The sequence below is a fragment of the Carcharhinus amblyrhynchos genome, chromosome 19 (assembly GCF_965287045.1).
Source record: "Carcharhinus amblyrhynchos chromosome 19, sCarAmb.v2.hapA, whole genome shotgun sequence".
NCBI lineage: Eukaryota > Metazoa > Chordata > Chondrichthyes > Carcharhiniformes > Carcharhinidae > Carcharhinus > Carcharhinus amblyrhynchos.
This window is the reverse complement of record NC_137342.1, coordinates 34,508,252-34,534,659: the sequence shown is the minus strand read 5'-3', so window position 1 is coordinate 34,534,659 and position 26,408 is coordinate 34,508,252. Positions and strand designations below refer to the sequence as shown.

The 26,408-nt window shown below is 43.4% G+C and overlaps 1 protein-coding gene across 1 annotated transcript in view; it reads right to left on the bottom strand.

The window, feature by feature from the left end:
* shank3a (SH3 and multiple ankyrin repeat domains 3a) overlaps positions 1-26,408 on the bottom strand; it is an 823,427-nt gene that overhangs the window by 61,772 nt on the left and 735,247 nt on the right. The window contains exons 19-20 of the mRNA XM_080207556.1: positions 14,041-14,146; positions 2,264-4,610 (exon numbers count right to left, since the gene is read on the bottom strand). Coding sequence (XP_080063682.1) covers positions 2,264-4,610; positions 14,041-14,146 — 2,453 coding nt within the window. The remainder of the gene's footprint in view (positions 1-2,263; positions 4,611-14,040; positions 14,147-26,408) is intronic.

Below are 26,408 nucleotides of genomic sequence, written 5' to 3'. Positions count from 1 at the left end.
TCACCTGCCACCTTTCTGCCCACCCCACCAACTTATCTAGGTTGCCGAGCTGATCCTAAAACCAACAGCGAGATGCAGTTAAAGAAATTACTTTTTGTTCATTAATGTAAGCCTTAATCACAGCTTTGACTTAGACAGCCCATTGCTGGGAAGGAATGTCTGATTTGGCTATGGTACATGTTTCATCTATGATGCAGGTTCCATGTACTCATAATATAGGGAGACTTCCCCTCTCTCCCTGCTCCACATTTGGATAGCTGCTGTACTTTGAACAGTGCAAGGGGATTTTTGATGCTGATCTCGATAAATTGACTCTGAGGTCCGAAAACCCACAACAGTGTGGCATTTAGTACTACACTGGAATTTCCAGCTTAGGTTATGTGTTTTATTCCTGCAGTGGGATAGATAGGGTGCCTTTCAGTTGTCTTCTACTGGATTTTCTCCAAAGTAATGTAATCATAATCATTTTTTAGATGAAACTAATACTCAAATGAGTCATTTACACATCTCAAGGAAGACTGCATAAGGTTCCTTAAAGGTGGTGAAGCTGGAGAAAGGTGCTAAGGAAATGGCTGAGGGTGTTGATGAGGCACTAGCAAATATTTTAAATCTTTCACCAAGAGCCTTCGTAGCATCAGATGATTTCAGTGGAAAGTGCATGCAATTTCTTTGTTGAAAAAGGATGCTCACAACTAGCAATTATCAACTTGTGATTACTAAGCTCAGTTTCAGGAAGCAGAGGTCATGATTGGTAAAGCAGATTTGATATTTGAAGATGTTATTGGAAAACAAGCTCAGGGAAACTCGGTAAATCATACTGATTTGGGTTTCTAGTGTGGTTCGGAAGACATTTTCCACATTTCACCTGTAAATTAGTGTGCGTTTTTAAAAGTTTTTCAGCTCTACCAGAAGATCACATGGTTTGGAATAGGGTGGAGAGTGTATCTGTAGCACCCCAGACACTGTCGAAGCATTTTCTCAGTATCACACTAGGGTGTTAACCTAGATTTCTGTGTGCTTTAGTCTCTGGAGTGAGATTCACTATCTTCTGACTCACAGAGACTTCTGCTACCATTTGAGCCATACATGGCACTCTACATAATGTTTAAGTAAGATCTTGATGTCTATAGTTTTGTGTACAGTTTTGCTTCCCTCATCTTAAGGACATCGTTGCTAAATTACATACAGAGAAAGGCAATGAGGATGATCGCTGACACACATATTTATCAGCAGTGATTGGTTTCATGCTGTGGGGGGTTTTGAATTTGTTGGAGAGTTGTAAATGGTGAAGGGTTCTGATTCAGGTGCTAAACATGAGTAAAGATAACATACAGGAGGATAGATTGTTTGAGATAAGTCAGCTGGACACAACTAAGTCCACCATTTTAAACTGAATTAATGTTGGTTGTGCAAGTATTATATTTTAGACACTATTCAGGAAACTACAAGAACATGGCTGAGGCAAAGTTCGATTTTGGGTAATAACCAGTGGGTTGGGCCTGACCACCATAAAGTATTTGGAGGGAAAGTTTTGAAAGAGGTTATTTAATTGGTTATATAAGGGACGTTTGCGTTGATTTACCTGCCTGGGAGGTGGGGTAGGGAAAGAAAGAAGGTAAGGCAGAAGGTGAGGGAGAAATCCATTAAGCAGTAAGGTTTGTGCAACACAACACTAGGAACTCTGCCCAGGTCCTGTCACTAAATGCCTCCTGATGCTTTGGTCTGATTCTGTAAAGCAGATTCTGAGGTCTGGTGCAGGTGATTAATATGATTCTTGTTTCCCCATAGCATTGTGTGCGCTCACTGTTTTCTGTCTTACATATTCACAGTTCCAGCTTCTACAATCCTCAAATGAAAGAGAAATATTTGCACAATCATCAAGCAATTGCAATTTAAAATTTGCCTAATTTGGTAGTAGCCCTCATTAACTTTTACACAGACTCTCTTCGGAAACAATTTAGTGCAACAACCTTTCTTTCCGAATGTCAATTTGAAAATCTTTGAAACTTGTCAGTCAGTATACCCTGAGGACAGGGAATGCAATTGTCTCATTTATCACTCTATCTTCATGAACTGAAAACACTATCTATTGAGTTAAATGCAGTGGGAATGGTGCTCACACCAGGAAACATTAACCTTAGAATAACTAAACAGAAGTTCACTTTTAATATTAAGCTCTGGAATTATTACTGAGAAAAATGATCATGTTTCTGGGGCATTGAGAAAACACTTCTACATTAAGAAATTGGTAATTTGGCCTTACCGTGCAGTGACAACAGGTGACCTCTTTCCTATCTCAAGAGAGGCTGTTGACGGCTCGTCCCCGAGTGAGTGAGTATCCTTAGACAATTGCTGCAGCCTGGAGCTCAGCTCGCTTATTACAGTGGGTTTGCTGCCCTCAACCATCTGAATGGGCCTGGGCTCAACAGCATCCCCCCACAACTTGGACTTTCTCTGTATGAGGTAGCGAGACCGTCCTACGCCGGGGGGCAGCGCGGACGGTTGGTGTTGGGCAACAAGCTCACTGTCTGAGGTCTGCTTCAAGAGAGGGTCCCTGAATGTGACTGGCCCTTTGTTGAGTTGGGACTTTAGCTTTGGCTTTGGAGGCACTGGAGGCTTCTCGAGTATGAAGGTCTGTCCATCAGCAAATGATGTGTATGTGTCCAAGGGCTCGCCGCTCTCTGATGATAATGTGGACATGCTGGAGACAGTTGAAATCGTGCTTGTGGTTTCCAGGTGATGATCACTACTGCTTCTTGTGTCAATTTCTTCTACACCCGAGTCCACACTTGCTTCTGAAGGTGGGGCATCTGAAGGCTTCCCTGAGGGTGAAATGCCAGTAGTTGAAGGTGCTGCAATTGGAGGTCTACTGGGATGGCTGGCAGTTTTTTCAGCCTCGGCTTGGATGAAGATGCCATTTGCAAACTCATCAGGAGGTGGCACAAGCCCAATCTTTGCAAGTTCCTCCCTTGTTTCCTCGTCACTTGAGGACAGTAGTGGAGGAAGAGAAATGGCAAATGGCTCCACATCTTCATCAGAACTTCCTTGAGTTTGGGTTTTCCCAGGTGCTTCAGTAGGCGGAGGAGGCTCAGAAACAACACTGGGTGGCTGAGAAGCTTGTGTCTCGGTAGGGGACGGTTGAGGCTGTGGTGATGATGGCTTCAAGGCAGGTGTTGGAGTTTCTTGAAGTTCTGATTCTTGTCCATTACTCGTTGCATGGACCATCAGTAGGCCTGCTGTTTTCTGTTGTGACGTATCCACTATGTTGATAAGCATACTCTTTTTCTCTTCCACTCTCTTCTCTTCTCGTTCTGATTTCTCTATCTGCCCTGGTCTACTTTCTATTTCTTTCCTCATAGTGGTAGGAGTTCCCCACTGGTGTTTTGCGGTTACTGGCACCCCAGATGTTGGACTATAGACCGCTTTGTCCTCTGGAGAGAAGGGAGGCGATGTGAGGCCCTCAATTTCTGCTTTCTTTGCCTCTTTGCTGTGACTCTCCATGTACAGAGGGGCATTTCTCTCCTGAGCTTTTAAGGTTTCATTGCTCCCAGCCGCCCGTTGATGCTGTGTTTCAGCGACCAGTGCCCGCTGTCTTGCGGCCAGCGCAAGTGCCAGTGGTGAGTTGGGATCCAGCGGCTTTCCTGTGAGGGGATGTATAAAAGTCACAGGTGTGCTTGCTGGTGGTCTTGAAGAGGGTACAGGTGAAGGGATTGGCGATCGGAGAGACCTGTCGCTGCTACTCAGTAGTCTCTCATCAACTGACCTGGACTGTTGCAGAGCTGGGATGTTGGGTGCTGTGTCGCTTTCAATGGCACCTACAGAAAGGAAGACTGTTGATTTCCTCTTCTCTTCCAACCTTTTTTCTCGGTCCCGTACTGCTCCTGCAATGGCGACAGAAAAAGGGCTGGTCAGATCTTGTCCGTCCTCCTGCGCTTTGCTGATTCCCTCTCTCTGCTGCTGCTCATACTCCTTTCCAGAGTGTTGCGCTATCCTCCTTGCCACTAACTCCTTGCCAGCCACAGAGGAACCAGCTGCTGATGCTCTCTCTATTGCGTCTTCAACCTGGAACTGCTTGACCAGAGGGCTTTTCTTACGAAGTGGCTTTGTTGGTGCAAACAGGCCCACATTGAACTGGCCCACGTTTGCATATGGGTTGTCGACCATCTTAGCCTTCCGTTTGCTTTTCTCTTGAGGGGTTGGTGAGGGACTGGGCCAGGGTATGTCTGTTGGTTCTACGGGATAGTAGGACGAATCCTGCAAGATTATCATTGACCTGGCTCTTTTCTGCCTTTCTACTGGAGGCAGAGGAGTCCGACTTGGCTCATAGACCTCCGCTGTCGTCACCGCCTGCTGCCCCCCATGAATTTTCGCTTCGGTGTTGGGCTTAAAGCTGGAACGTACATTGTCATAAGTTCGTCCTGGGGGTGGGGGTGGGGAGAAAGGAGGAGGAGGGCCCGTATCTAAAAGATATGAGGAGGGTGGTGGGGGAGGGGCTATCTGAGGAGGTGGAGGTATACCCAGTCCTTCCCGAAGAGTATCTTGCATGGACGTGCTGCGTGAAAACCTTCCCTCCAAGGCTGAGACTGACAGTTTATCATCTTCAGAGGCTCCTGAAATACATGACAAAAGCACCTCATAATTTACATGCACCCTGACGAATCTTTCAGTAAAAGGTTTGGCAGGCAATGAATTATTTAGAAAGTAGTGAATATCACTGTGTACGCAAATCTAGCAGCCATGTTTGCACACAGCAAGGCCCTACAAACAGTGTAGATAGTGAGTCTTTCACCTTTGATGTTTTGGCGAGTCATGCCATCTGCAGAATTTACTTTTCTTCTACTTATGCTGCGGCACTCAACTGAATCATAGCAACAGGTAGGTGAAAAAGGCACTTACAACAGCACGACACTCCCTCACATTGCAGTAAGGTGTCAGTCTGTATGATGTGCTCAAGCCCTGGAGTGGGGCTTGGACAGCACAGCTTCCCTACCTATAGTAGAAGCAAAATATTGCAGATGCTGGAGCTCTGAAATGAAAATAGGGAGTGATGGAAAAACTCAGTAGGTCTGGCAGCATCTGTGGACAGAGAAACAGAGTTACTGTTTCGAGCCAATATGACTCTTCTTCAGAACTTTGGATGGTTTGTGGACTTAGTTTTTGCCAGAACAATGGGACTACTTGCTTGGTTGCAAACTGATTTATTAATTGGCGAGCTATTCTGAAGCTTGTCTCCTGAGGCACAGTATTAGCATCCCACCTCTGGGTTCCTTGATCGATCAGGGAACACAGGGCAAGATGATTCCCCTGTTCTATTAAAGGAGGATTGCTAATTAAAGGGCCCCTGGCATGGGTTACAATGGTTCACCAATACTTGGATTTTTGAGGGTACCGCAACCACAGGAATGGAGAGGATTCTAGGAAGGCTGTTCCCCTGGTCTCCTGGCTCTTCCCTGGAGACCCTGCTGTAGTGAGATGAGCTCTTCCTAGGTCGGAAGGAAGTGAACCAAGCAGCTGTGGATGGAAGTGGCCCAAGAAGTCAGCAGCAGAAGTGTGCACCAAAGGGATCCAGAACAGCAGGAAGGTATGGTAGGTGAGTGGCATAATGCTTTCAGATGCCAAGCCTCACACTCTGACTTGCCCAGCATTCTCCTGCACAGAGCTCCTCAGAATGACATAGAAGCAGAACTCAATGCTTTCTCTATAAGCACTTCACATCCCCACCTGAGAATAGAATCATAGAATCCCTACAGTGCAGAAGGCGGCCATTTGACTCATTGAACCTGCACCGACAACAATCCCACCCAGGCTCTATCCCCGTAACCTCAATATTTACCCTGCTAATTCCCCTGATACGAAGAGTCAATGTAACATGGCCAGTCAACTTAACCTGCACATCTTTGGACTGTGGGAGGAAATCAGAGCACCCAGAGGAAACCGATGCAGACACGGGAGAAACGTGAAAACTCCACACAATCACCCTAGGCCGGAATTGAACTCGGGTTCCTTTGTTGTGAGGCAGCAGTGGTAACCACTGTGCCTCTGTGCCGAGCAGTCAGAATTCACACTCACCCTCATCCTATTGCCCTCACATGCCCATATCTCATTGTCACCCTTGACAAATGTTATCTAGCTCTCCTCTCTAAACAAATCTCACAATTCGCTGAATTATCTCCTTGCAGAAGAGAGCTCCCAAATTGGTGAGAGGAAGAGAGCTGAGTTGGGTGGGGAAGAGCAGTGGTGGAAAGGAGTGGCTTCCCCAGTGATAGGCACCTTATGGGCCATTGACAATGCATGTCCACCTGCTCCATTGGGAAGAATGTTTAGTTCCACGAGGCTGAACATGTATTCAGTGACCGACAGTGAGAGTCTGAGCCTGCAGAGATACTGCTGCTGGGGCAAGCTGGGAAGGCTGATCTTCTGCCTACAGATGGTTTGTTGGATCTCGGTTTCCATCCTCGCTGCATCAGGCTAAGGAGAAAGCGGCACTTCTTGCTCCTGTTGCTGGGGCTGTTGTTACTGGTGTTACTTCTCTATTCTTCTTCATCAGAAGCAGAGAGGTGCATGGTCGAGCTATATAAGCTGCTCCTATGCTGTGGTGAAGTTTGGCAACAGGGAAGAGCAGCTAAAGATGATTTATTAAGGGGTGAAATGTCTTGCAAGAAGTTGGCAATTGCCTATCAGGCAGAGATTTCATTCTCTGAGAGAAGAGGTACTTTGATAGCAGCTATCATTTGGCCATGGCTGGAGTTTCACTGATCAAAGAGTTCGCAGCTTGTCTGTTTCAGTAAAGAAGCTTTCACCACTGTGTGCACACCTAAGTTGACCCCAAGGAACTGCTGACAAATTGGGAATCAGGTGCCTTGGCTGAGAAATCCAGAATTGAAGGTAAATCTGTTCTACCTGGCTTTTCAAGCTTAATTGCTTAACTAATTGATCCAAGGAAGTTCCTCATTTGCCTTCAATCATGGGGAGAGGAGGGGGACAGATTTGGGGGGCTGGGTCGAGGGTCTAGGGATATGATTAAAGAGGTAATGAATGTTGTATGTTCAGTAGGTCTCCTGAAGCAGTTCTGATTCTTGTATGGTTAAATATTAACTGTTTATTGGTAAGACATAACTATATACATATTTACTGAGTGTGGCCTAAACTATTAATTAACTTCATACTTGCCTCTACACAGGGCTCCATCTAGGTCACAACTGAACCCAGTCTCAAGTCACGTGTCTGTTTACATCACACTAAGTGGTACTGTTTCCCAGTCTCACAATAACTCTTGCTATGTCAGATACTCTTATACTACACCTCTCCCAAGTCTTTAGCCAATGTATTTTCATTACCCTTTGTCTTTCCTGCAAGTCTGACTTTATTCATTCAGATCGTCTAGACTCTTGATAATTTTTCTAGATCTCATTCTGGTCACATGCAGAGAAGTGGTGGCCTGTTAACTTGGGCAACTTTTGTTGATTCAAAGTTTGAGCCGCAATCTGTGTTTTTGGCATTTGATTGTCTTCTTCTAATTTGCTCAAGTGTAAAGTAGGAGGTTTGCCTCAAGAAATGAGGGGCAGCCTTGTCCCATTCTTCCTCATTGTATCTGCTGGTCTAAGGATGAGCTATGACCATGGCTGGTCATTGTCTCTCCAGACAACACTCTCTCATTCAAATTCCTGATTAATATCCTGTCCCCTCTGTGTAATGGTAACAGGTTTCTATGGCAGTAACTTCTTTGTAGGTGGACATCTGCCACTATTCTTAGTCCTGAATATTTTGGTAGTTCTTCACTGCCATCCTGTGATAAATTCTTTTCGGCAGTATTGGGAATTGGGTGCAGAGTTTTCTTCCCATCAGGATCTTTGTTCACAACTTGCATTTCTTGGTAAGTATCAACCCTGCTTCTTGCAAGCATTCTGAAGCAGTCATTCTAAGGTCCTCCCATGTTTCTCAGTCATGCCATGGACCAGAATATCATCCATATGGCAGACAAAACCCTCCAGCCCTTTCAAAATGGCTGAAATAATGCATTCAAAATTCTTGAGAGCTGAGGTAAGGTCAAATGGTAAACAGTCTGCAAAGAGGGTCATAAACATAGTCAACAATCTGGATTTGTCATCTAGCGGAAGTTGCCAGAAATCAGTGTCATCATCAAGATTTGAAAATATTGTGCTTTTGATTAGCTTGTTCACGCCATCTTCCACTGATGCCACTGTCTTGCTAAAAATTGTATCAGGTCGACACAGATATGGATGGACTCATTTTGCTTCGGAACTGGGGCCATTTTGGAACACCATTCGGTTGTTTGAGTTATTCCCATTTTGGTCATTTTGCCCAGTTGTTGGGCATTTGCTTCATGAGTGGGTGTAGTTTCTATCAGGATTTGAACAGGCGCACAGGCTTGGCATACACCCTTGAGTGGCATGATGGCACAGTGGTTAGCACAACTGCCTAATAGTGCCAGGGATCTAAGTTCGGTTCCCTTGCCTTTCTGCTTAAAAGGGCAAATTCTTGATTTTGGGATATGAATAATGTCGCCCGTATTTGTTAATCTTTATATTGGAGTGTCACCTGCAATGTGCCTTTAACAGGAAACTTGATGCTGCTTGCTCTATGTATCTGTGTTGTAGAAGGCATCAGATATTGTGTCATCGGCCACAGCCCTTTGTTAAAGAGGACCACAACACAGGCTCCTGCGTCCAACTTGTAGTTGATGAAGGGATTGTTCACTGACATGTCCATAAAGAGAATCCAGGACTCTTGGCCTCACTGAAGAAGTACAGTTGGGTCTCTTATTGGTGTGGTACCTCGATTTCACGGATTATTACGTTAAATGGATTGGTGGGTTTCAGACTGTCTGACTATTTGGATGGTCTTTCCTAGAGTCAGATCTTCTTTGGCTTGTAGTTTATCTGAATAGGCATCGTCAACCATCTGACAACAGTTCTGTCCTTTAAAAGTTCTGATTTTAGGTTACCATGGTCACAGCCTTTAACTAATATATATAATTGTTCACAAAAGAGTCCAATCAGTTTGTGAGGCTGTTGGATACATTTGTTGAATTTTGTTCTTCCTAAAATTTTGTTGCTTCTTCGATTAACGTATGTATTAAATGATTTTAGGACTTCATCAGGTTTATCTGAGGATTTGTTTATTCCATGCATTGCAATAATATCATCGCAATCTGACCAGCTGAATGAAGTCGAGTATTCACTTCTTCAGCTCCTGTCTTTTTACATAATCCTGAAGCTATTGTTTCAGACAGGCTTAGTTTAAAGCAGCCCTGATTTCTTCTCTCACCACCCATTTGTAAACAAAAAGATATTTTTTGATTTTTACTGTCCAGCTTAGCTCATGTCTGTCCACTTCGGTAACTCCATGGGCTTCGTTGTTTGGACCCATAAACTGGGGTTAGGCTGAAGTCCAGGAGAGTTGGCTGTTTCAAAAGGTCTCTGGCCTCTTTAGAGGATTCTTGTTCAGGATCGCCTTGGGTGCTAGCACAACTGGAGAGTTCCACATTCTGGTGCCAGGTGCTGTGGGTTGGCAGGACAACAGGTGGGCACTTGGCAGTAGTCTTTCTGGACCTGAATGATAGGAAAATGGCCTTCTGGCAGATGCCTCTCCCACATCTATTCAGGAGAGGAACAGTGCTGTAGACTGATGGAAGTTTATGGATTGTATCAAGTAGGATGGATAACCCTGTCTGGTCACCCCGCAATTTTGCATTATGAGCATGGGGTCCAATCTGGTAGGGGGCCCTCTGCTGGTCCATTGGGGAGGGGGGGGGGGTGGGGGTAGGTGTTGTGCTTTTTGGTACAGTAATGCTCACTGGTGCATGGTCAGCTCTCACTGTAAATTCCAGCAATTTTTCAACTAAGTGAGGCTTTACTTTCAATTTTTCTGGGCCAGTTTTGGGAACCTTTCTGGTCCACATTTAAATTTGTCATAAAACTACCAGCAGTCCAATTAATAACTTCCAATCTGGGGCCTATGGCTTGGGAGGAGGCGGTCTCCAAACTGGATGTACAATTCCAACTACACCCCCTTGTGCCTTTTCGACAAGTGGAGGCATCTCACTCCCTACCTGCTTATTGGGCTGGGAACTCTGTTTGCCATTACTTAACGTCAGGAAGAAGAATTCTACGAGCCATACTTCAAGGAAGTCCTTAACCTTTCCTTTCCAGGCTTAGTAACCTATCTTCTTTCAGGTTCTTCAGCTATGTGGGGCATTTCCCTCACTATTTCTTTCCCTGCTCTTGGACACCTCTGATCCTTATTTAATTCTGGGCAACTTGGTGAATCAAGTTCAGATTCTAGGGGCCTTTTCAGGGTCTCTAATTTCACTGGCCTTGCTTTGACTCGGTTACTTTCGATCACTTCTTGCTCCAAGTCTATGGGTGCTATTTCACCCTTTTGGGCCTTTGGATCTTTTCCAGCTTTCCTCTCTTCTGCAGTTTTCTGCTGCTTGGTATTTCTTTCGCTGGACATCACCTTGCTGTAGCCAAATTGTTCTTAAGGAGGAAATCCATTCTTGCTACTGGTAGCTTTGGGACAGTTTCCAGTTTAACAGAATCTGAAGAAAGGTCATATTCTCAGTGGACCTTATAGCATGGTGAAAAAATGGAACCTCCTCCCACTCCACTAATCAATGCTCTGCTCTTTAGGGAGGACTCAGGGGTAGGTTTATTTCCCTCCAATATTAAGGGCTGAGTGGCTCCTGTGTTGTAATGAGAACACATCGGCCTTTGAGAGCTCTCCTTTTGGGCAGCCTGGGGGCTTCTTTCATCCGCTTTTCTTTTCTGGATTGTGGTGGGAAGGCGGGGGGGGGGGGGCCTTTCCTATCTAGATCACCCTGCTGATCTCTCCAATGCTCATGGGTATGATGCTTTTTGGTAAGGATCTGCCTGAGTTTATAGGCCTATGGATGAGTTCCTAACTGTCTACTGTGACTGATGAATCCCTGGCTGTGAGGATGGTCTGCTCCTCTCGGTGAACTTGCAGGTTGGAGGGAAGGCAATTTTTAAATTCCTCCAATAGTACTAATTCATGCAATCCTCCATACGTGCGTGGAACTTTTAGAGATCTTACCCATTAGTCAAACACTATTTGCATCGGCCATTCAAACTCAATGTAGGTTTGTGTGGGCTTCTTATGAGCATTCCAGAATTGCTAATGACATGCCTCCAGGACTGATACGTTTCTTAAGATGGCTGCTTTGATCTGCTCATAATTCAGTGACATATTGAAAGGTAGCATAGCTCAGACTCCTTGGACTCTACCAGGCAGCTGCCCTTTAGTTAAAAATGGGCAGAGATCTGAGGGCCGTTTCAGCTGTCTGTTATTTTCTCAAAGGTAGTAAAAAATGATTCCACATCATTCTCTTCAAATTTGGGAAAGAATGTCGTGTACTTGAGGACCTCAGAGACTGGTTCGGGGTTAAGAGTATAAGGGGTACTACTGCATAGAGAAACTTTTCCTTGCTGCTTCCAATTATCTGTCTCTCTTCCTCGCTTGAAATTCTCGCTGCAATTTAAGCTTATCCAGCTCACAATGGCTGAGAGCAAGAGATTTGGAGTCATGATTGAGCTCTTCATGTAACATGAAATCCAAATGTTTTACCAACTGGATCAATTCTCTCTTTTGATTTTGCTGGACAATTTTAATTGTACCTCCCTAGCTACAGTTTTCAAATGTTCTGTGCTAAGGGCCACCAAAGGTTCATTGTTTAAATTTCTATGCTGAACAAACATCTGGGCATCAAATGATGCCATTTTCTTATTGCTCGGGAAAAGGAATTTACTGTGGTATGTTAATTGCATTTTAAAATTTGTTCCAGCCACCCGATTGTTCCCTTTGTTTCCAATAGGCTCTCTCACATCAAATTTGCCTCGTCTCTTAATATGGACTCCAGGCATATTCAAACTGTTTTTTTCCCCAGTCTTGAGCTCCCAATTTCTGTTATGCACAGGAAGGAATACAATTTAAAACAGCCTTGATTCCTCCTCTCACCATCTATCCAATGCAAAAGTTTTTTTGATTTCCCCCTTTATAAGTGGTGGCGTATTTCCCCAATCTCTGAGTTCTGGGGTGGTCCAAATCTTGACTATTAATCTCACAGCAAACATGAGATAGAGCCAAATCAAAGAGTTAGTTTATTATTCCTACAATTTAAATGTGGGAAGGAGTTCACAATGTAGTCCCCAGTACATTCACACAACAAAATAGGGATAAGGGAAAGAAAGGGGTTCAGGGCAGAAACTGCAGACAAAAATAAGAATTATTGTTTCATATCAGTCCAGAATCAAAAGTACAATGATGTATTCCTTCTAACTGGTAAGCAGGCCAAATCTGATGTGGGTTGATCCACTGTTCCAGTAAAATTGACTTCCATGATAAGAGAATTACACAGAGATCAATTAGTCTAATAGTAGGCACTATACAGAAGGTCAGACGTTCTAGTAGAAAACAGTGTGGATAAGGGCCAGGAAATTTTAACTTGGACAGAGCCATGATTCTGCTGCTGTTTTGTTGACGGAAGATAGCAGACTGCCTTTGTTAAGCTTCACATGACAAGTTCCAGCAGCTTGGGGGAGGGGCATGTGACATAACTCCCACTTTCTGATCTGGATTCTTGAGATGTTAATGCTGCATCGAGTAATAAGTTTCAGAGGTTTCAGGGCCCTTTTGTCCTTGCAGATGGATCATCTCCAGAGCTCTTCCTTCGAAATGTAAAGGGTCTTTGTGCATTTCTTTGCAATTTGACTTCTGCAATCACTGAGGTATTACTGTTTATAGCCTGTTTAGAGATAAATTGATTCCTGCTTTTTCCTGAAGGCTAGAAATTCCTTTTGTGTGAGTCATAGCTAGTCAGGCTTCAGCCTTTATCCAACTAAAAAAATAATAATTTTATAAAGTAGCCAGCATGATATAAACATATATATCTATTTGTCATGTATTCTGGGCATGACACTGTCATGTATCTTAAGAATCCTTTCTGCTTAAGTCCCCAATTTTGTGTAGCTTTTGGATCAGTCCAAATTGATTTGGTAATGTTAATTTTTTTATCCGTCCATGTTGCTTTAAAGGTTAGATGAGAAGTTTAAATGCTATGTAAGTTTTAAAGATGGCACTGCTGTAACAATTTATTTCACAGAGTCCTCCTGCGCTTTTTGAATTTTGGCATCTTGTATGGCGATGGCAGTCCTGACCTCTTTGTCTTTAATTTTGAGCAGCAATTTATTCAATCAATGATTTTGGCCCCCCCCCCCAAAATATTGAAGGATTTATGGAAGTTTTATAATTGATTCCTGTACTTTCTTGTTCCATGTGTCCCTGTGTAGGGCTGTTCAGAGTGCAGGAAAGAAGAATCACCAAGGGCACCCTGTCCTGGTCATGACTGAATGATAGCTGTTTGGAAATCCATGTCTAGATGCTGAGTGAGGACAAGATGGGTTTAGCTGGCAATGATGGGCACAGTTGAACAGGTAACTGTCAAAGCTCACATGGAGGTGCGAAGTGGCAGGCAGGGGAGGGGAGAGCAAACTAAATCAAAAGTAAATAAATCTGAAATCTCATTGGAAAATGTTATACGTCAGTGTTAATAAAAATGAATATGATTCAACTATATGATACCTGAGGAGCTAAAACAAACCAGGAGTTTTAACAACACTGTCAGATTATTTATTCCATTCTCCCCACCCCTCCTTTTCCACTCTGTTGTACTGACCCCCAGTGAGCCATGTAAGAGCCTAGGCAGTGTGTCTGGGCTGTTCTACTTCAGAGGTCACCACTGCCCAGCACCCATCCAGAAATCTACTCTTTTTAGAAGGGGAAGGGGTGCTAAATAGACTTTTCTCCTGCTCTTTCCTCATAGACCAACTCTAAGATCTTTCCTATTGCCCTGGTCGATGTGATGTAACTTGGTATTGGCAGGAGATTGATCTTGAGATCTGAAAGTCCCACATTGACCACTTCCACATCGGCCCAAGAATTTATTAATTGAACTGCTGGGGAGAGAGATTCAAATACTTCAAGTTAACATGATAAACTTACCTATAGATTTTGTCCTTGACATTCCTCTTGGCATTGAGATGTGTGGTTTCTCTGGTACAGACGGTGGCGTTGACTTTGAAGGCATACCTTGACGCTCAAATAGTGACTGAAAGAAAAGGAAATAGACAAATATTCATGGGAGAAGAACAGTGAACACTGGAATTGATTTATATGAAACTCAACAGCAGGCTGAGTGACAACAATTTGGATTTTCAGAGCTCCTTCTATGTAGTGAAACATCCCAAGATATTTCACAGAAGTACAATCAGATAAAAATGATGTAGGAGCAGGAGAAGGCCATTCAGTTCATTGAGCCAGCTCTGCTATTCAAACAGATTATGTCTGACCATCTACCTCAATTCCATTTTTTCCCACTATTCCCATATCCCAGAATGTAATTAGTATCCAGAAATCTATCAACTTGTTTTGAACCAGCTCAATGATTGAGCTTTTGCAGCCCTCTAAGATAGCGAGTTCCAAAAATTTATCATTTTCTGAGTGAAGAAATTCCTCCTGATTTCAGTCTTAAATGACCTGCCCTTATTCTGATACTGGGTTTCCTTTGGTTCTGGAGTCACCAGCCAGGAAAAACACTTCTTGGGGCTAAAGGAATCAAGGGATATGGAGGGGGTGGGGCAGAGTGGGGAGAGAGATGGGATCAGGATATTGAATTTGATGATCAGCCATGATCAAATAAATGGCAGAGCAGCTGAATGGTCTGCATCTAATTTCCATCCTATCAACATCTACCCTGTAAGGATTTGCAAATTTCAAGGAGATCACTTCTCATTGTTCAAAACTCTAGAGAATACAGGCCCAGTTTTCACAGTCTTTCCGTATAAAACAATCTCACTATCTCTAGAGCTAGTCTGGTGAACCTTTTTTGCACTCTCACTTTGGCAAGTATATCTTGCCTTAGATAAGGACACCAAAACTATATTCCAGGTGACGGCGCATTGAGGATCTGTAGAATTGAATTAAAAATGAGACACTAGGGCTGGTCTTTCTGAAATAGTACTCCAGAGGTCAGGTCTAATGATCTGAAGGACATGGGATCAAATCCCAACCATTGCAATTCAAGAATTTGAATTCAATTTGAAGAAGATATAAAAGCTGGGATAGGTAGAAATGATCATGGAGATGTCAGATTGTTATAAAAAAACTGGTTCACACATGTTCTTCGGAGAAGGAAACATGCCATTTTTAACCCATATTGCCTAAATGTGACTCCAGTCCCACACCAATTTATTTCATTCTTAACTGCCCTTTGAAGTGGCCTAGCAAGCCACTCAGTTGTATCAATCTACTTCAAAAACATCAGGCAACAGGGATGGGCAATAAAGGCCAGTCTTGCCGGAGACATCACATTTCTAGAATTAATTTTTTAAAAATGATTTGAGCTAGCCTTGGAGTGCAGGCTCAGAATATTCTCTGAATCAGAAGGTTCAGTGTTAAAATCCCATTCCAGAAGATTTGAGGATTGTGATAACTCCAACAAGCTCCATGGGGAATCACTGATTGATCTTCCTGTGGGGCTTGTTGATTTTGAGTGCCCCTGGTAACAGGCAGTGGCCCACCCAACTGGCACACATTATCTGAGCTGTTTATAAGGCAGGCCCAGGATTGTGCCTGTTGAATTGTAGTCCCACGCAGGGACTAATGTGTGTACATCATGCTAGTGGTTTTATTTTGCATTTGGTAATAAACTAGGTTTTGTTTCCAGTCAGGCTTCCTTTGTCATTACAAGGGCAACTTCTAATGCAGTTATGAGGGAGCATTGCACTATCAGAGGTGCTGGTTTTTGAATTAGATGTTGAACCAAGGTCCCATCTGCTCTCTCAGGTGCTATTCCGGAGGGGATTTCTCCAATGTCATACCCAACATTTATTTGTTCAACTGACATTGCAAAAAATAGATGAACTCATTGCTGTTTGTGGGACCTTGCTACGTGCAAATTAGTTGCCACATCTCTCAATATTACAACAGTGACTTGAGGTCAAAAGTATTACATGGGCTGGAAAGCACTTTCAATATTCTGAGATCCTGAGATCATGAAAAGTGCTATGTAAATACAAGTGTTGGAATTTTACCTTCCTGCCCTGCCACGGGAATTGGAGCAGGCAAGGGGCGGGTCATGGAAAGGTCCATTGACCTTGGGTGGGACTTTACAGTTTTGGGATGAGCGAGGCTGTAAAATCCTGCCCATTGTTTGTATTTCTTTCTAAAACTCAATGGACCACAGATCTGATAGCAGCCATTTTTACATTCAGTGTAACACCTTATAGAAACGTTTCTGGGAGTAGCCGTTAATACAATTTTCTTTAAGAATTTCCAAATTCACTTCCTCCAATTTTTCTGACTTACGTGAGGCCTTGCATCAGAGGAGGCAATGGCCTAGTGGTATTATCAATAAACTATTAATCCAGAAACTCAGCTAATGTTCTGGGACACGGGTTTGAATCCCACCACGACAGATGGTGGAATTTGAATTTGATAAAAAAAATCTGGACTTAAGAATCTAATGATGACCAGGAAACCATTGTTGATTGTTGGAAAAACTCATCTGGTTCACTAATGTTCTTTAGGGAAGCAAATCTGCCGTCCTTATACGGTCTGGCCTACATGTGACACCAGAGCCACAGCAATGTGTTTGGCTCTCAATTGCCCTCAGCTAACTAGGGTTGGGCAATGAAGGCTGACTGGCCAGTAACGTCGGTGTCCCACGAATGAATAAAAAAAAGAGGGAAGGAGAGGTGCATTTTCTGAATAACCAGCCAGAGCTGGATTTTCTTCCATTGGACTCTAGGATGCTGATGCTAATTGTAGATCACTGCCACTATCCCACCAATATGGGTCACTCGCTGCAGATCAAGAATGCATCTTGGAACCTTCCCGCTGGGACTTTGTGGCTCATTGTGAGCTAAGCAATGCCTTTATTCACTGGACTGTGAAAATCAGCTTTAGAGATAAGTTTTATCCTTGCAGCCAGCAATTAAGGGCAAAAAGAAACATCTTGTTCTGTGTGCTGAACAAATTATTCTTGATTAATATTAGAAATTCAAACAACCATATCGAATGAGAAAATGAGAAGCTTAAATTAGATATTTAAATTTAACAGACATACACAAGAGGAACTCCTTTCACCACTGGTGCACCATGGTTGCAGTGTGTATGAGGGACAAAGAAACTAGAGGAGACCTTCAATTTCTGAGCCTGTTCTGCCCGCCATTCAAGTAGATTATGGTTGATCTATAATCTCAACTCCATTTACCCGCTTTTGTTTCACATCACTTAACACCCTTATCTCAAAAATCTACCAGTCTCAGTTTTGAAATTTTTACTTAACTCTAACAGCTTTTTGGGAGAGCCTTGAATGGCGACCTCTAATTTTAAGTTATGTTCCCTTGTTGTGGACTTCCCCGCTCTATCTATCATAGTCAGTCCTTCAATCATGTTAAAACGTCAATAAATACATCTCTTTACCATCGGTACGCAAGAGAATAAAAGTTTATTCTATGCAATCAGTCATCATGATCTAATCCTTTTAGCCCCTACTCCCATGGTATAACTACTCTGAATCCCCCTCCATCTTGAGGCACCGTCAGAAGATGTATTCATATTTAAATAAACTGTGGCCAACGCTGTGGAGTGTAAGCCCCTACATGGAACAGCCTGCGGCTGCAAATATTAACCACTTGTCTCTATGGCTCTGGTGGACTAGATAGGTATATGAGGCCTCATGGGGCCACCTCTCCTGATGCTGCCAGACATCTGTCAGGACTGGTTTCACTGGGGATCCCACCAGCGCTGGGAAGATCTTAGTGGCATCCCCAATCTGCCCACAAGTGGATGCTTATATAATCAAAATGGCTATCTGCTGCTGTAGGGAGGAGCCCTTAACACTTCCAGCCTGCTTCTGGCAAGATTGGCTGATGGCATGAACTTGTCAGTTCGTCAACCCAATGTCCTCCCAACCCAGTTTCCTCCTGGTCTCAGTGTCAAAGCTGCCTCGACGCGAATGGTAAGGTACCACGCATGACTTAGAGGTTAGGCTAAATTTTCCGTTAGCATTTCAGGATGTGTAGGTTAGGCGGTTAGTGGGGTAAATGTTTGGTGGCAGAGGGGTGGGCCTAGATAAGATGCTCTGTCGGGGAACTGGTGCACTCAATGGGCTGAATGGTCTCCTTCTGCACTGTAGGTTTTCTCTAAGTTTATTCTCTTCTTCTATTGTCAAAGTCAACATCCAGAAGTCCCTGATGATCAGCACTGCAGGAGTACCTACACCTTTAGCGGTTCAGGAAGAAGACCAATTACCATCTTCCCAAAAGACAACCAGTGATGAGTAATAAATGCTGATCTTGCCAATGATGCCTACAGCTAGAGAATGACATTTTTAATTTGCCGCATGTACAACATATCTCAAGACAGCTGGACTGTCTACAGGGCTAATTCTTCCTAGTCAATGACAGAATTAATTTTATTTCATGTGACTAGCAACTCAAGGACAACTGGAAGTGGAGGCAGCTGTGGAATAAAAGGGAGAGAAAACGACAGCTGGAAGTGTGTTCATCAAAGCATAGGTTATAATTGTTTGCTCAATTACTTGACGTCGCTCCAATAACTTTAATCAAAGGTTACACTAACATGAATGGCTGAGACATAGAACAGAAAATTAGCAGATGAATTAAATTAAACCACTTGTCAGGCAGCATCTGCTGTGGTCAAAGAATACATTTACAGTCAAATGCTACAGCAATACTTAAATTAATCTTAGAATGAATTGCTTCATAAATGGGGCAGTTCGTTCAAGTTCACCTGCTACTATCCTGCCCCAAGTGACTGAGGCCAGGGTACGACTCTGCAGGTGTCAGTGGCCATGGTTCACATATGACTAGGTTGATAAGTATTGGTGGGCTATTTGACCTTAGTTGGGACATGGCTTAGTCTGTTCCTGTCCTTAGCTGAAATCCATATAGATTAAGTTGGTATTAAATATCAATCAGATGTAGATGTCCCATCTGATTTTCCAATTCTGAGCAGTGGTGAAGCCAGGAACAGTTCCCAAAATCTCCCCATTTGAAATTAGCTAAATTAGGAGAGATGGAGGTGAAATTGGAGTTTCCTGGTCTGAATGATTCAACTACAGAAAACCTTACCGGGCTGAAACACAGCGAAGCTCGCGGTGGGGATGGGGGAGTTGGCAGGGGGACAGAGGAGGAGTCTATGACCTGTATATTAAGGCCATAAAGCATTATATAGCCCATACCTAGGCACTGCCCAAGAACTGAGACAAGATTCAATCTTGTACGCAGGCACTGAGATATGGTACACTCTGTACGGGGGCACTATCAGACGGTGCGGTCTGCGCACATGCACTGAGTCACAGTGCAGTCTATACTCAGGTTTTGCACCCAGTGTTTAGGCATCATTGCACCCAGGTACTTAAGGATGATGCAGTTTGTACAGGCATTGTGGAATGGTGCATTCCAATAATCAGACTCTGTCCCATGGGATATTAATCAGCACAGCTCTGATTCAAAGTCCCAGTAGATACTGGGAAATATGTGCTAACCATTTCTGGGAATGTGAATAATCCACATGTTGAGTTGTAAACATTTCCCTTTAGATGTTACTGTATGACAAGTGCTCAGTAAGACATAGCAATGAACCTCGCCACATGGCCAGAATCTGTCTCAGAGCATAGCTTTTGTAACATAAGAAAAAAAATCTATTTGAAATGGTACTTCTACCTCCTCAATTAGTCTATCTCTTTTCTATGGAGCAAGGTAACAGAAGACCACCAAGCAACCTTACCTAATAATTTAACCCTCTCAGCCTCAGTATCACTTTGATGAATCTACAAAATATTTCACTCAAGGCCAATGTATCTTTCCTGAGTTCTGCTGCCCAGGATTGAACATCGCACTTTGGATGGGACCTGACTGGAGTTTTAGTCAATGATAAGCAAGTTATCTGTTAGTGTCAGCTGTACAACTAGTCAACGAGATGGCTGGTTAGAATTAGTTACTAGTTAGTAGGGTCTAACTCAGGTCTTTGGAATTTTTGCTGCTTAAATCCAGAAGCCTGTGTTTATGCACGATGGAGTCCTATTCCAACAGAGCACTTAACTCAGGGAATTTGGAGAGTCAAAACAGAGGTGAGGCTCTGGTCTTTTACAAAACAATAAGTAGTCTGAGTGAGGTAGTGGGAAACAGCAAGATCTAGTGAGTAGCTGGTCAGTGTTTCTATATAATAGTCCAGAAAGTAAAGGCATGGCAGAGAAGCTCAGTCTTATGGAACACACATCCTGTGTCATGTGGGAAATCCTGAATGCTTCCTGTGGGCTGGATAAGCACATTTGTGGGAACTGTTGCCAGTTAGATTAGTTCAGGTGATGGGTTTCAGAGCTTGATTGGCACTTGGAGTCACTATGGGGTATCTATAAGACTGAGGGCCATGTATATGACGTATTTCTGAAGGTGGTCTCCTTTTAGTTTAAAATGTATAGATAGTGAGAGAATGGCTAGAAGGCCATGGAGGACTAGGTAAGCAGGATGCACCTCACATTCTAACATTTATTCTGTTCTGAATACTTATGAGAGTGATGGTTTCTCCAGAGCCATGTCCATGGCACAGTTGTGGGATGGATGGGAGGAAGGGGGCAAAAAGTGGAAGAGCAGTGATGAAAGGTGATATATTAGCGAGAGGAACAGATAACATTCCAAGATGGTATATTGCCTTCCCAGTGTCAGGGGCAAGGGTCAAGGGTGCCACTCAGCAGCTGAAGGGGTAAGATCATGATCGATATCAACATCAATAAGTAGAAAAAAGGATGAGGTCCTGAAGGCAGAGTTCAGAGAGCTAGGAGAGGGATTGAAAAGCAGGACCTCAAAGATAAAAATCTCTGGAGTATTCTCAGTGCCACGTACCAGTGCGTACAGAAATAAGAAGATTGCGCTGATAAATCATGGAGACGGAGCAGACGGGAGAGCTTTAGATTCCAGAGGATTGGAAGGAGAAGTAGGACCTGTACACGTTGGATGGGTTGCACTTCAATAGTGCTGACACTAATATCCTCACAGAGGGTTTTGATGGTGCTATTGAGAAGGGTTTAAACTAGCTTGGCAGGGATTGGCAACCTGAGAGTGTATTCAGAAGAGAGGGAAGAAAAATTGGAAGTGGAGGGCAAAAACATTAGTATGTTTGGAAGGCAAAGGCTAGAAAAAGACAACAAGGGAGTTTGGTAATAGAAAATGGTATATACTTCAATGCAATATAGGATACTTGCCTTTAAAGCCAAGTCATTGAATAGAAGAGAAAGGAGATTATGATACAGTTGTATAAAACGCTTGTTAGGCCACAGCTGTGTGCAGTTCTTGTCACCACACAATAGAAAGGATGTAAGAACATAAGAATATAAGAAATAGTAGCAGGAGTAGGCCATCTAGCCCTTCAAGCCTGCCCCACCATTCAATAAGATCATGGCTGATCTGAAGTGGATCAGTTCCACTTTCCCGCCTTCTCCCCATAACCCTTAATTCCCTTGTCTATCAGAAATCTATCTACCCGTGACTTAAATATATTCAACGAGGTAGCCTCCACCATTTCAATGGGCAGAGAATTCCAGAGATTCACCACCCTTTGAGTGAAGAAGTTCCTCCTCAACTCCGTTCTAAACTGCCCACCCCCTCCCACCCCCCTTATTTTGAGGCTGTGCCCTCTAGTTCTGGTGATTGCATTAAAAAGGGTGCAGAGAAGATTCACCAGAATGTTGCCCAGGATGAAGTGTTTCAACTATGAAGAGAGGTAGGGGTTGTTTTCCTTAGAGCAAGGAGGCTGAGGAGGGGTCCTGATTGAGATGTACAACATTATGAGGGACATGGATAGGGTAAATAGAAAGAAACATTTCCCCTTAGTAGAGCGGTCAATAACCAGAGGGCATAGATTTAAGGGGCAGGAGATTTAGAAGGGGACTTGAGGAAAAAGTTTGAGCAGTTGAAATGCCATAGCATACAAGGCTTTTGACCAAGTGCTGGAAAATGGGATTAGAATAGATGGACGCTTGATAGATGGTGCAGATACAATGGGCAGAATTTTACAACCTGTTTACGCCCGTTTTGCGGTGGGAAAATGTTGTAAAATTGGGTGTAAAGCAGCTAGCATGAACGGCACCGGTTTTTGCGCCTGTCACGATTTTATGACACCTGGATTTCCGGTGCGGTCAGCCTTTCACTGGAAATGGGCAAGAGGCTAACTAATTTATGTAAATTTATTTTAATGTTGATTCCAATGTGTTTAGTGAGCACAGCACTCAATCGTCTGAACTACCACACAATTCTGGCTGACCTGGAGACTCTCCTACTCTTACCATCTGCCATAGGCATACAAGAAGGGTTCGCAGATCGATAATGAACCTGTTTGGTCATGTTAGAAATCCATCTACACAATAATAATGAATGAAACAATCATAGTCGTTGGAAAGATGACATAGTAGAGGGATTATAAAATGAGGCCATATGGATAGAATTAAAGAACAAAAGAGTGGCAATCATAAGACTGGGTGTGTATTACAGCCCCATACAATCACAGGGAGATAAAAGAGCAAAGATATAAGCAAATCTCTGAGGAGTGCAGAAGCAATAAGGCAGCAATTGTGGATGGAAGAATTCAACTAACCTAATATTAACTGTAATAGATTTAGTGTGAAAGGCATAAAGGGTGCAGAATACTTTAAATACATTCAGCAGGAACTTTTTAGCCAGCACATAGCAAGTCCAACAAGTGACTGGATGATTTTGGATTTAGTTTTAGGGAATAAAGCTGGGCAGGTGGGATAGTTATGGAAAAGGGAACAGATAGGTCAGGAATAAAAGTTTCTGATTGGGGAAAAACTATTTTTACTAACCTGGGACTGGGATGTTATTGGGCTGAAGTGGAATGGAAACACCAATTTGAATGTAAGCAAGTGCCAAATCAGGGGAGGCATTAAAGAAAGAGATAGAGAGTTTAGAGCAAGTATGTTTTTGAAGGAAAAATTATCTCAGCAGGGTTATTAAGAAGCAATGTGAATTCAGTATTTTCTCTGGGCAAAGATCCTCTGCCCAACTCAAAATGGGATATCTGGTAAAGGTGCAGGAAACGGGTTTCTGTAATCATAGAACGATACTGCACATAAGGAGACCATTTGATCCAACAGGCTAGATTTTACAAGTTGGATTATATAACTGATGTCAACCTCAATTTTGTGCCAGAAACCCAGAAGTGGCTGTGATGAGATGTTGGGCATCATCTTCCTGGACATGCCACCGGTTGAGGTTGGCATTGCTTTGGTAGGTAGGCTATCAACTTGGATGCTTTTTCTGAAGCTTTCCTCAAATGTTAGATTGAAGGTGCCAAAAGTGTAGAGGAGGAATATGTCTACACAATTGGTTTTGGCAGCACAGCAGTCTTTCGTTATGATGGTGCATTTATTGGGCATGGAGTCTCTGGCTTTGGTATCTCCCCTTTCTGCTGCTGGAAAACCAGCATTAGATAAAAAGTAGCTCCACACATGGCAGGGGATACTCTAATGGTGGGATGGTCCTGTTTCCTTGGAAAATGGCCCCTCATTAGTCCTTAAGTGCTGTGGTTGGCTGCTTGCCACATTAGGCTGGGTGTCAATTTCTTCTCTTCCACCCCTGGTGGCTCCCATGGAAGCAGAAATGCATCAGGAAGTTGTCTGTACATGACGCCCCACTATTTTCCTGTCCTCTTCTCTCTAATGCCATCTGCACATGTCTGCAAAAATTCAGCCAATTGTGTGTATGCCAGTTCTTTGGCAGAACTAACCAGTTAATTCCACTCCCTTCCTCTTTCCACGTTACTCTGTAATTTCATTGCCTTTAAATGTTTATCGAACTCGCTATATAATGTTAACTATTGCAATTGTTTCCACTTCTTAAGTAGTGCAATCCAAATTGTTGTGGAAAAAATGTTTACATAGGATTACATAAAATACACAGTACAGAAACATGGCATTTATCCTAGCAGTCGACTCCAGCCTCCTACCATATTTCCATGTCTCCCACTGTAACTATTCCCTTTCCCTCAAATGCTTGCCCAGCTTTAATGCATCAATTCACTTCAACCATTCCCTAGGGCAGTGAGTTCCACATTCTCATCATTCTTCGAAGGTTTCTTTCAGACTCCTTATTGGATTCCTTGCTGACTATCTTGTAACAATAGCGAATCAGTATGTTCATGTCCCTCACAACAGGAAACATTCTCTCTGTATCCACTCTATCAAAACTTTTCATAATTTTAGAGACCTCCATTGGTCAACCATCAGCCTTCTTTCACAACAGAAGAGGCCTACCTTTTCAATTCTTTCCTGATATGTACACCTACACAGTTCTGGTATCATCCATGTAAATCTCTTCAACCCCTCCAATGCTTCTATGTTCTTTTATGAAATAGCAATGAGGCCGATGTGTAATACGCTAAGAGTGTTCTAATCAAGGTTTGAAACAGGTCTAACATAACTCTCTTACATTTCAGGTGGAAAGTTTTGATTTTTTTTCTAAGTGCTGCCTGCAGCAGGAAAAATAGAGGGCAGCCCACCAGCTGCCTTGCCGGGTTTTCTTGCTGTATTTTAAAACACTTAGAAAAAGCAAAAGTTGCGCAGACAGACCCCACGACATCATACAGACAGAGCGGGTTCTGAATGTGCCCACTCCATCAGCAATGTTCGCTCCTGTGAGATCAGGTGAGTGCTCCAATCAAAAAAATTAAACAAAGAGATCCCCAGAGATACGGAAAACACTCCACCCCACGGATATGGAAAACTGCCCACGCCTACAGAAACAGAAAACACCACATCCCCACAAACACGGAAACCCCCCACCCCCATGGATACAGAAAAGCCCCACTCCCATGGACACAGAAGCCCTCCCCCACCACCACAGACATTGTCCTTTGCTCTGGCCCAGGAATGACCCTCTCCCAAGGGGGTTGTAATTACCTGCGCGGCCCCAGCAGGAACCACTCACCAGGTCCCTATTTGTCAGGACCTGTTGTAAACCCAGCTGACATGATTTCATGTCAATGGGAGGGACCTTATGTGGGAGGATGATACAGTGGGGAGGCCCAGTAATGACATTCAAATGTATCGTAATGGGATTCCTGACCTTTCATGGTGGGAAACTCATTACGCCATTGGCAGGCAACAGGGACTATCACAGCGGAAAATCCCACCAGTTTAAATGCCAATCTTGGACTTTTGTGCATTCTCTGTCCCCTCCTGCTTTCTCACCCTCCGAAAATGGAAGAGGAATGTCTCCTTCCCCTTCAATTCCATCCCTCTAGAGATAAACCCTAGTTATTTGGTTTGCTTTTTTTGTGGTTTTGCTACCCCGTGGCGCACATTTTAATGATCGGTGCATTTGCACTCCAAAATTTTCTCATTCTTTTATCCCATCAAGTCTGAATTCTTCCCAGTAGATGGAAGATTTCCCCATTCTTCCTACCATAATTTAGCAGAATATATTTTTCCTGTTGTTCTACAGCATTTTTTTGCCAATATTGTTTCTCATTTATTTACCATTTTAAATCGGTGTCCCCTGGTTATTATCCCTTCTGCCACAGAAACTGTTTCCCCTTATTTACTCCAACAAATAGTTCATGATTTCAGAGGAAAACCTCTTCCTATTCTTCTCTACTCCAAGAAGAACAAGTTTCTCCAGTCTCTCAACATCCCTGCTAATATTGTTGTAACTTTATTTATTCTGTACTCACTCCAAAGCTACTTCACCTTTCCGAACATTTGGTGCTAGAATTGAACACAAGAGCCAAAACATTCCAACCATTCCCACTGGTGGATCTTTTGCTCTCATCGATGGCAACCTCCCCCCCACCCCGGCCACATGTTTCCCATGGCACAGGGCACGAACAACAGGAAAATCCAATGATAGTGGCAAAACTGGAGATCCCATTGCTGGCCAACAGCAGGATGACTCTGCCAAAACACACTGCGAGGGGAGTGGGGGATGGGGGTGGGGGGCAGAAAATCCCACCCAATATTCTAGCTCAACTATAACCAGTGTTACACAAAGGCTTAGCAAAATGCCCTTGCTTCTGAGTAAAAGCAAAGGTCCAGATATGATTTTTAACAACCTTCTCAACTTTATGCACATGCATTCCCAGGTCTCTTTGCTTTTTATTCATTGATAGCTTGTGGACATCGTTGAGAAATGCCCTTGAGAAGGTGGCGGTGAAGTGGTGAGACAGTATGTGAACCATCTCCGCTTTAAAGGCAGCCCATTGTTATGTTACAGTTTGGTCTGCCAGTCTTTGATTCCAATTTACATGCGCAGATCAGTTCTCACTGCATT